This window comes from Bufo bufo, chromosome 3 (assembly GCF_905171765.1).
Source record: "Bufo bufo chromosome 3, aBufBuf1.1, whole genome shotgun sequence".
Classification (NCBI taxonomy): Eukaryota; Metazoa; Chordata; class Amphibia; order Anura; family Bufonidae; genus Bufo; species Bufo bufo.
This window is the reverse complement of record NC_053391.1, coordinates 596123250-596134392: the sequence shown is the minus strand read 5'-3', so window position 1 is coordinate 596134392 and position 11143 is coordinate 596123250. Positions and strand designations below refer to the sequence as shown.

The 11143-nt window shown below is 41.1% G+C and overlaps 1 protein-coding gene across 1 annotated transcript; it reads left to right on the top strand.

Moving 5' to 3' along the window:
* The first annotated feature begins 1424 nt into the window (after positions 1–1424).
* LOC120993839 (methyltransferase-like protein 7A) lies at positions 1425–9607 on the top strand. The gene is made up of 2 exons (XM_040422307.1): positions 1425–1944; positions 9273–9607. The coding sequence occupies exons 1-2, from the start codon at positions 1447–1449 to the stop codon at positions 9507–9509; spliced, it is 735 nt and encodes a 244-aa protein (XP_040278241.1). The 5' UTR covers positions 1425–1446; the 3' UTR covers positions 9510–9607.
* The last annotated feature ends 1536 nt before the right edge of the window (positions 9608–11143 follow it).

Genomic DNA, 11143 nt, shown 5'->3' with positions numbered 1-11143 from the left:
GGATGAAGACGGTTGTATCATCTGACGGATCCGCACAAAACGCGAGTGTGAAAGTAGCCTGTCACGTTTACTACTGCAATTGCGCCGGTTTTAGAGGTATTTGCACCTTGTTCGCCGATTTAGATTCTTTAGACTAATTCAGAAGTTTCCAAATTTTTATAACAGTCTAATTTCTAATCCACTCCAGGGCTGGCAAACTTTTCTTTGTCAATTTTGAGTGGTGAGTTGCGGAGAATAGGTGCACGTGACATCACCATGAAAGTGCAACATTTTGGGTGAAATTTAGCGCAACTAACCCCCTACATAAATAGGTTTGAAAATTTCTGAATTAGTTTAATAAATAAGCGAATGAGGCGAAAAGGACTCCAAAACAGGTGCAATTTCAGTAGTATAAGTGCGACTAAAAAAATAAGACAGTCTAACACAGCATTTATTTATTTTTTTGCCTAATAACAGCTGCAGACACTAATGTGCCCAGTTGACTTCAATGAGTCTGTGGTCCACATGCTGTGGCAAAGTATTGGACATGTTCTATCTTTTGTGGCGTGGCTGCACAGATGTGGAAACAAATGGAAGGGCTACTGTGTACTTACCTATCCATGCGGCTGCTCTGCAAAAGATAAGCCATGTCCCATATGTCATCGCAACATGTGAACTACAGACCCATTGAAGTAAATGGGTTCGTACCATGATGCTCCGTGCACACAGCCGGTATCTATGTTTTATGGATCATAAAACCCTTATGGTTGTGTAAATGCCCTCTTTCCTGATTTTGGCTTCTAAAACTGCATGCAGAAACCTGACCGGGTGGCTGTACCCTGAGGGCCTCAGACATGGGGATAACATAGAGGTGCTCATTTACTAAGACTTGAGACTATTTTAAGAGTCCCCATTTCTAACCGGCTGTGTGACAATATTAAGTCCCATGGCCGGTTTTACGCCGTGTCCACCAGCCCCTGGAAACGCCTGGAAACATGCGTAAATGTTAGTGAAAAACTGCGCAAGCCAGGTGCTAGCGTAGTTTTTACGACAGGTGTAAGGACTGCCGCAGATGCGCCTAATTTAGGACAAGGTGCACACTTCAACATAAAGTCGACGAATCTAACGGCAGCCTAGGGGGGAAACTAAGACCGGAGCAAAAAGCCGTCTAAGGAAAAACATGTAACACTGGAATACTCCTTAATAATGTCTGATGATATCTGTGGATATATGACTATTGTTACTCTTTGGACCTTTGCATCATCAATTACTTCCTTTTTTTCTTAAAGAAAAGTAATTATCAGTGATATAATACAATCAATGACATGTTTTGCTCCTTGGCCTAGAAGCAGCAGGAGGAGGAGGAGGAGGAGGTAGAAAGCCCATTCACCAGTCACACCCTCCGCTTACTGTTCTGCACGTCATATACAAGCTGCAGAAGCTGCTTTCATGCGACAGTGACTGAACATGGCTCTACACATAGCATTCTTCCAGCTATGTGTTGCTATTATTGCACTGCCCATACACATTCTTGCAGTGTTGGGTCTGTGGAGTCCTATAGCTAAGAAGGCAATGCCTTACCTTCTGGAGAGAGTCACCAGGACATACAACAAATACATGAGAAACTACAAGGAAGAACTATTCAGCAACCTGAATGATTTCAAAGGACCTTCTGGAGATCTGAAAGTACTAGAGCTTGGCTGTGGCACAGGAGCAAACTTCCAGTTCTATCCTTCAGGATGCAAAGTGACCTGTGTGGACCCTAACCCTAACTTCAAGTCGTTTTTAAGCAAGAGTCTGGCTGAGAATGAGAATGTCCATTTCCAGGATTTTCTGGTTGCCCCAGGCGAGAATATGCACCAAGTAGCCAGCGGTTCTATGGATGTGGTCATCTGTACATTGGTACTTTGCTCTGTGGAGAATATTGATGCCATCCTGGCAGAAATTCATAGGGTCCTGAGGCCTGTGAGTGTATATTTTTGCATTATCTGACAAACACTAAATTATTTGATTGAAAATGATTGAATAGTACACTAAGGTACGCTTGGCACACATGACACATCAATGTTAAGGCTGAGTTCACATCACCGTTTAGCTTTTCATTCTGATCCGTCCAGAAGACATGAAGGACTTTTTTTTCTCAGGCGGAAATGGCTGAAACTAATGCCCACTGATGCAACAGGATTAGTTTTTTTTTTACAGGATCCAGTTTTTTTCCTCTTCTTCTGGACGGTGATGCGAACTCAGCCTAAGGGCTCATGCGCACGACTGTTGTTCGGCCAAGCCCTATTGTGGCCGGCAAACAGCAGGTCCGCAATATGCGGACATCGGCCTTGTGCACCCCGTATCACAGATGCGGACCCATTCACTTGAATGAGTCCGCAATCCAGATGGTCAGTGCAGAACGGAGGCACGGAACCCCACGGAAGCACTACGGAGTGCTTCCGTGAGGTTTCTGTCTGTGCCTCTGCACCTTAAAAAAATAGAACATATTAAATTTTTTTGCGGTGCAGACGGATCACGGACCCATTCAAGTTGAATGGTGATGGTGCATGTGCAATGCACGGAATGGCCGAACAACGGCCGTGGAATGAGCCCTAAATCTGTAGAGAACAATATGGATATTTCCCAACTTTTTGCATTTAGAAAAACTGGGTAACAAGCAATATGGCCGCAACTGCAATCTCAGTGGTTGCCAGTCAAATGGCAATATGGGATGTATTACCACATAACTAGGCAGGGAGTCATGATGACAACATCAGTGGTAGAGATGGTTGCTTTATCTTTGCCTAGATTTCCTAGATACATCAGTGTGCAGAAGTATCTCCCAGGTAAAGAGAACCATCTCACTAGGCACTGGTCTCTTAAACCTGTTCCTGACCACCATCGACGGTCAGGTATTTAGAGCTGGGGGCCAGCTTGCGAGTGCAGCGGGCGTCATAAACATTGAGTGCCTGCTGTTTTAAATGGTAACATTCATCACACACACTTAACTTTTCAGGTGCCATGGTCAAATGTGACCTTGGCATCTCGGAGGATAAAAACCGGGAGCACGAGCATGCACAAATAAAAAGTGGTCAAAAAGTCATACACACTCCACAATGGTATCAATGAAAAGTACAGATCACCCTACAAAAATTAGCCCTAATACAGCTCCGTACACATAAAAATAAAAAAGTTAAGGGGGTCAAAATAGAGCAATGCAAAAATGAAATTCATTATTTCCAAAGTTTAAATATTTTTTTTTTCAGTATTAAAACGCAAGAATAAAATACCATCTTATTGTCATTTCACTCACCATTAATGCTTGGCATCATCTTCAGTGCTTTAATTCCTTGGTTATAATAAGAAAGTGCTGAAATAACGCATTATATACATAGGCTTGCTTCCTCGAAGCATAATGTTGTCAGTACTTTATAGTTCTAATCTGGCATTGTTTGTTTTCTTTAATTGTATACTTTTATATTGTTATACTATAAAACCTAATAAAACTTTTGAATGAAAAAAAACGCAACTAAGGCTACTTTCACATCTGCGTTTTTGCTGGATCTGTCATGGGTCAGCAAAAACGTGTCCGTCATGATAATACAACCGTCTACATCCGTTATGAACGGATCCGGTTGTATTATCTCTAAAATAGCCAAGACGGTTCCGTCTCTAGAACCACTGTAAGTCATTGGGGGACGGATCCGCTTTCTTTTGTGTCAGAAAAAACTGATCCATCTTGCTCAGCATCACACGCGGACAGAAAAACGCTGCTTGCAGCGCTTTTGTGTGCGTCATAAGAATGCAATGAAACGGAACAGAATGTATTTTGGTGCACTCGGTTCCCTTCAGTTCAGTTTTGTCCCAATTGATAATAAATGGGGACAAAACGGAAGCATTGGATAAACTCAAAAAGAACGCAATTCTGCCCTGGTTTTTTAGGTTTTGTTTACATAAAATTCACTATGCACTAAAAGTGACATGACAATACGATTACAGCGATACTAAATTTACGTTGCTTTTATTATGTTTTACTATTATGTTCTACTATTTGCTTTGCATTGCCATATTCTGACACTCATATATTTTTTATATTTTTGGCTACAGAGCTGTGTGAGGGCTTGATTTTTGCAGGATGAGCTGTCATTTGTATTGGTAGTCTTTTGGATTACCCACGACATTTTAAACACTTTTTATTTAATTTTGGGGGAGGCAAAGTAACCAAAATGGCTATTTTGTTTCCCTTATAGCATTCACCGCACAGGAAAAACATTTTTATATTTTAATAGTTCCGAAATTTTCAGATATCAGCGATATCTATTATGTTTATTTATTTTTATATATGTATAAAATTGGGAAAGGGAGATGAGAATTTTGTGTTTTCTATTTTCTAAAAAAATATTTTTTAACTCTCTCATACTATAGACGGCAACAGAATACTATTGCATTATATGGAATTTTTACTAGCTGCTTGAAAGCAGATTTCGATGACAGTTCTGAGAGTCTTCACAAGGCCCCAGGCTGTCATAGAAACCAATCGGAGCCTTATGATTCTGCTGTAGGGGCTCCGAACAGAGGACAGAGTAAGTCCCCTCCCTGTGTCTAATAGCTCGGATGCCACAAGCACCGTTGACCGTGGTGTCTCTGATCCCAGTCATTGTGGTTGGGTGTCAGCTGTATTACCTGTATCACACAGCTGGAACCTTGTGAGCCCACTCTATACATCCCTCCCACACATTGGACATACAGTTACACTCAGGTGCGGGAAAGGGTTAAAGACGACCATGGGAGAGTAAGGTTCTGTTATACTAGTATCACGCTTGACCACTGAGATGGATTCATTTTCCATTGGATCCAAACAGACACTAACTGGCAACATTGACTCTAATTGTGTCTGTTGGTTTTCCAATATTTTTGATGGAAAGACTGTGCTATTCTTTTTATCAGAACTACTGGAAAGCATGACAGAAACCACATGCAGTAGAGTGAAGAGAGCCTAAATGAGACAGCCGTCAAAGGTGTAGTCCGGGTTCCAATTTCACCCAGGCAGGCCCTCTGATATGAGCATTGGAGGATTTTACAGGCTAGAGGGGCACTAAAGCCTGCCCATTAGTGCTGGTGTCGTCACCAGGAAGCTTCCGCCTAGCAGAGACCCGGTATGTCACCAGATCTAATGAAAAGCTCTTGCCCTATGTGATTCAGCGCAGAGCAAGGGAGAGCTTTGATGCATGAATTGCTCAGATGCTCATATCAGAGGGGCTGCCTGGGTGAAAAAGGGGATATGTCCGGGTTCAGTTCTGGACCTAGACAACCCTTTTAATTGTTTTTTTGTTTGGGCTTTTGAGAAGGTTCTGTTACATTTACAGTTCCTTGCAAAAGTATTTACCCCCTTGACTTTTTTCATGTTTTGGTGCCTCACGACCTGGAATTAACATGGATTGTTTGAGGATTTGCATCATTTAATTTACAGAACATGCCCACAACTTTGAAGATGTTTGTTTTTTATTGTTAAGCAAGCAACAAATAGGACAAAATAACAGAAAAAAAATCAATGTGCATAACTATTTACCCCCCTAAAGTCCATACTTTGTAGAGCCACCATTTGCGGCAATCACAGCTCCAAGTCGGTTTGGATAAGTCGCTATGAGCTTGCCACATCTTACCACTGGGATTTTTGCCCATTCCTCCTTGCAAAATTGCTGAAGCTCCTTCAAGTTGGATGGTTTGCGCTTGAACAGCATTCTTTAAGTCTGACCACAGATTTTCAATTGATTTGAGATCTGGGCTTTGACTAGGCCATTCCAACACATTTACATGTTTTCCCTTAAACCACTCAAGTGTTGCTTTAACAGTGTGTTTGGGGTCATTGTCCTGCTGGAAGGTCAACCTCCGTCCTAACCTCAAATCCCCCACACAGTGGTATAGGTTTTGCTCAAGAATATCCATGTATTTAGCACCATCCATCTTACCCTCAACTCTGACCAGTTTCCCAATCCCAACTGCTGAAAAAACTCCCCACAGCATGATGCTGCCACCACCATATTTCACTGTGGGGATGGTGTTCTTTGGGTGACGTGATGTGTTGGGTTTGCGCCAGACAAACTTTTTGTTTTTAGCTGATAGTAATAACTTTCTTCTGGCCACTCTGCCATAAAGCCTAAATCTATGGAGCGTACGGCTTATTGTCGTCCTATGTACAGATACTCCAGTCTCTGCTGTGGAACTCTGCAGATCCTCCTGGGCGGCCATCTTCTGGCAGGTTTGCTGTTGTGCCATGTTCTTTCTATTTGGTTATAATAGATCTGATGGTGCTCCTGGGGATCATCAAAGATTTAGATATTTTTTTAGAACCTAACTCTGACTTGTACTTCTCAGCAACATTGTCCCTTACTTGTTTGGATAGTTTCTTGGTCTTCATGGCAGTGTTTAATTAGTGATGCCTCTTGCTTAGGTGTTGCAGCCTCTGGGGCCTTTCAAAAAATATGTGTATATGTAATGTCAGATCATGTGACACTTAGATTGCACACAGGTGGACATCATTTCACTAATTATGTGACTTATGAAGGTAATTGGTTGCACCAGAGCCTTTTATGGGCTTCCTAACAAAGGGGATGAATACATACACACTTGCCAATTTTCTGTTTTCTATTTCTAAACAATAGTTTTATTTATATATTTTTCTAATTTCACTTCACCAACCTAGACTATTATGTTCTGATCCATCACATAAAATTCAGATTAACAAAACATTGAACTTAAGGCTGTAATGTAACAAAACACTAAAAAAGTCAAGTGGGGGAGTTGTGAATACTTTAACAAGGCACTGTAGTTATTTCACATTCTGTAATTTAGCCTAATTTCACTAACACGGGGCTATTAGATAAGATTTGGCAGTGTAGCTAAGTACATCTAGGTGACTTCATACACAGAGTGTTGAATATATCATGAAACAATCTTCCTTTCAGATGTTTTCACAGTTCAAAGAGCGGCCACTCCTCACTCAGCCTATAAATGTGATCAGTGCCTTTTAACCCAGATATACTTTACCAGCATAAGCCTTGAACGTTTTTCTGGCCTGTGACCTAGAATACGTGTAATAAAATATAACAGAGCTCCATCTCAACAGTATGATGTGTAGTCATAGTGCTATCTATATTAAGTAACTAGAGACAATAATATAGTGATTAGGAGGAGAACATAATTATCCTGTTATTGGATATTATGTTCCATTCCTAGCAATACTTTTCCATGCACACTTATGCCGACATCCTGTTAAGTATTTGACATTGGCAAGACAGTCTTTCTGAATCTAAAATTCATGCTGACATAAAGCTTTACCACAAACAATTGTCAAAGAGGTTTTCCAGGTACTTGTATGTCTGAATTACTACGACATGATCCCATTACAGAAGTAATTATTTTTCATTTTCATTATCTTGAACAGCTTGTGTGGTACATTAGTTTTGATGCTGCCAGGGCTTACTCAGTGGGATTACCAATGTGAAGGACTACAGTTCTCTCACAGACATTATTTCGATATATAGCTGCCTGCATGCCCCTCTTTGACAAAGTTTAAGGTAATGCTGTAATTACTCACTGTCCGCTCTGCTATTCTGTTACTGACCCTGCATTATCTGCCGCCCAGTATTTGAAACAAATCCTACAGAGACCGAGAGGAGCAACAATAAAGATAAGAGGCATGTGATGTGTGATACTCCATACATCAGGCAGGGGGAGAGGAGATATAACCAGCAGAGATAACAATGTACTCAGAATATAGGACATACCACAATCAGAAGATAAACACCAGGAGTATGATCACGTGGCTGTATGTGAGACCAGCTTACAGAGCCATCCTAGCTACAGGCACTACATTCGTAAGTGACTAATCTCGTTGCATCAGGCACATCTTAGCTAGACAGTTGGCGCTATGCCACAGCCCTGTGTATGATGCTGTATAATGGCCATGTATCCCTAATCATCATTATACAATGCATTCAAAAAGTCTTCAGACCTTTTCACTTTATTTTACATTTTGTTATGCTTTGACCTTGTGCTAAAAAAAATTTAATAAATGTTTTCCGCAATCAATTTGCACTCAGTACCCCATAATGAGAAAGTGAAAACAGAATTTTTGAAATTTATTTAACATTTATTGCAAAGGAAAAACTAAAATTTTACATGGATATAAGTATTCAGAACCTTTGCTATGGCACTTCAAATTTAGCTCTTCGGGCCTCCCATTTCTATTGACCATCTTTGAGATGTTTCTACATTTTAATTGGAGTCCACCTGTCATAAACTCAGTTAACTGGACATGATTTGGAATGTCATAAACTCAGTTAACTGGACATGATTTGGAAAGACACAGCCCTGTCTATATAAAGGTCTCAAAGCTGACATTTATATCAGAGCAAAAACCAAGCCATGTGGAGGAAAGAACTGCACGTAGTGCTCAGAGACAGGATTGTGTGGAGGCACAGAATTGGAGAAGGGTACAAAAATTCTGCTGGACAGAGTTCCCAAAAGCACAGTGGCCTCCAGAATTTTTCAATGATTGTTCCAAACATCTTGGAAAACTAACCACAGATCTTCTGTTGATGTAGGCTTCCTCAAATCCTTCTGTCTCTTCATGTTAATCCCAAACAGACCTTGCGATATAAAGATCAGAGCTCTGTAGGAGCCATATCATCACTTCCAGGACTCCTTGTTCTTCTTAACTCTGAAGATAGTTCTTATGGGTCATTTGGCTTGGGATTAATGTCCTGCTGCAGAATACATTTAGAGCCAATTAAACACATCCCTGATGGTACTGAATGATGGATCTGCCTGTATTTCTCAGCATTGAGGATACCGTTAATCTTGACCAAATTCCCAATTCCATTTGCTGAAATGGAACCCCAAACTTGAAAGGAACCTTCCCCATGCTTCACTGTTCACTGTTGCCTGCAGTCATTATTGTACTGACTTCAGCTGACTGCTTCATGAATGCCTCATTTATAACTAGTAATAACAAATTTAATTCTGTATAATTGTGCTAAAATTAGAATTTTCATTGTTTTCATCAACATCATGTAATATTTTTATTTTGAAGCCAACTTTGAAGGTATTACATTTCTACCAACTCCACGTAAAAATGACTCCAACCTCATATGTCTGACTCCACAGTTCTGGGTGCAAACCTTCAAAGTGTCACCTGTGTTTTTACCTGAACCCACTTGTAGTAGTTTATCACATTCAGATGCCATAAGACTTTCTCTTGTTGGCAAATGAGTTTTAATCTTGTTACTGTTTTCTGACTTTCACAGGGTGGAGCATTTTATTTCTTGGAGCATGTAACTGCAGATCCTTCCTCGTGGAGATATTTTATCCAGATAATCTTAGATCCAACTTGGAAACACATAGGAGATGGATGTAAACTTACAAAGCAAACATGGAAATACCTGGAAAGAACAAAATTTTCTGATGTTAAATATAAACATGTTTTAGCACCATTTAAATGGAGCCCAGTTCGAGACCATATTTTTGGTTATGCATTAAAATAAATGTGATTAAAAGGTGTTTCCATCTATATTTTGCTTGCTATAAAAAAAATCTAATAGTTTCTGTAATTGGTTGTGAATAAAAATGTGCTATTGTTTGGCTTCTGCAGCCTGTATGTATTCAGAGTGAAATTCGACGGCTCACACTGTAGCCCTGATCTCTGGTTTCCTGATTTATCTACTAAGCTGACATCTTCTACATAATTACATATACACAGGTTTACCAAGTCCTCCCTGTAATCCTACAGTGTTGATCCAGAGGGGCATTCAAGAAAGGCACTCAGACGCTCTTTGAACTTGTTCATTAAAATCACAACCTCCTCTGACAGAGAGCTCCATAATCTCACTGCACTAGACTGCCTAGATGTACTGGATACCCTCTCTTCATGGTTACAGGCCTGGGTTTAAAAAAATCACCAGCAAAATCTCTGCGCTGTTGTCACGATCAGTGTGTGGGGGGAACTCCACACTGAACACAGGAGGGAAGGGGAACAGTAAGTGGGCCTGGAAACTAGGGAAGAAACAGGTCACCTCCTAAACAACCCAAATCCGGGCCCTGACTACCTATCAATATGAATTGACCTTGAAGGTAGGAAAATTCATAAGCAGTATACCTAGGCCCTGATTTGCCTATAAGGCCCTGGAATAAGTTTAGGACCAGAGACAACCCATTCCTCCCCAGATGGACGAATGGAAGTCTCTGTCTCAGGCCCAGATACAAAAACAGGGAATATAACAAATACAAACAAACGTGACACTTAACTTCTGTAGAGATGGAAGAACAGGAAAACCAGAGACGACCTCACACCAGCTCAGCCAAACCCAAATGAAGCTATCTACCGCATAGTCAGAAGGGTGGGGTCAGACTATAAAGGGTGGACCACTGAGCAACAGCTGAGAAAAGGGAAGTGGTCATTAAAGGGGTTGTCCGAGTTATGAAAAAAAATAATATAGCACTGAAAATCTGATATATAACTGAGCTAAGCAAGTTTTATGCAAAAAAAATAAAAAAATTTCCTCATTTCCCTGGTTCTTTTCTGGCCCTTTGTTTACATGCAATAAAAACAATCTCTGCCCCTCCCCCTGCACTGCTAAGGGAGTGGATACAAGAGCTGCCCTGAGTGACATGTCTGCCTGCTGGGAGACTCTGCAGCATGTTGTATGTGTAGGACTACAAGTCCCAGCTGCATAATGACACTGCTAAGGGAGTGAATATAAGTGCTGCCCTGAGTGACATGTCTGCCTGCTGGGAGACTCAGCAGCATGTTGTATGTGTAGAACTACAAGTCCCAGCTGTATAATGACACTGCTAAGGGAGTGAATACAAGTGTTGCCCTTAGGACATGTCTGCCTGATGGGAGACTCTGCAGCATGTTGTATGTGTAGGACTACAAGTCCCAGCTGCATAATGACACTGCTAAGGGAGTGGATACAAGAGCTGCCCTGAGTGACATGTCTGCCTGCTGGGAGACTCTGCAGCATGTTGTATGTGTAGAACTACAAGTCCCAGCTGTATAATGACACTTCTAAGGGAGTGGATACAAGAGCTGCCCTGAGAGACATGTCTGCCTGCTGGGAGACTCTGCAGCATGTTGTATGTGTAGGACTACAAGTCCCAGCTGTATAATGACACTGCT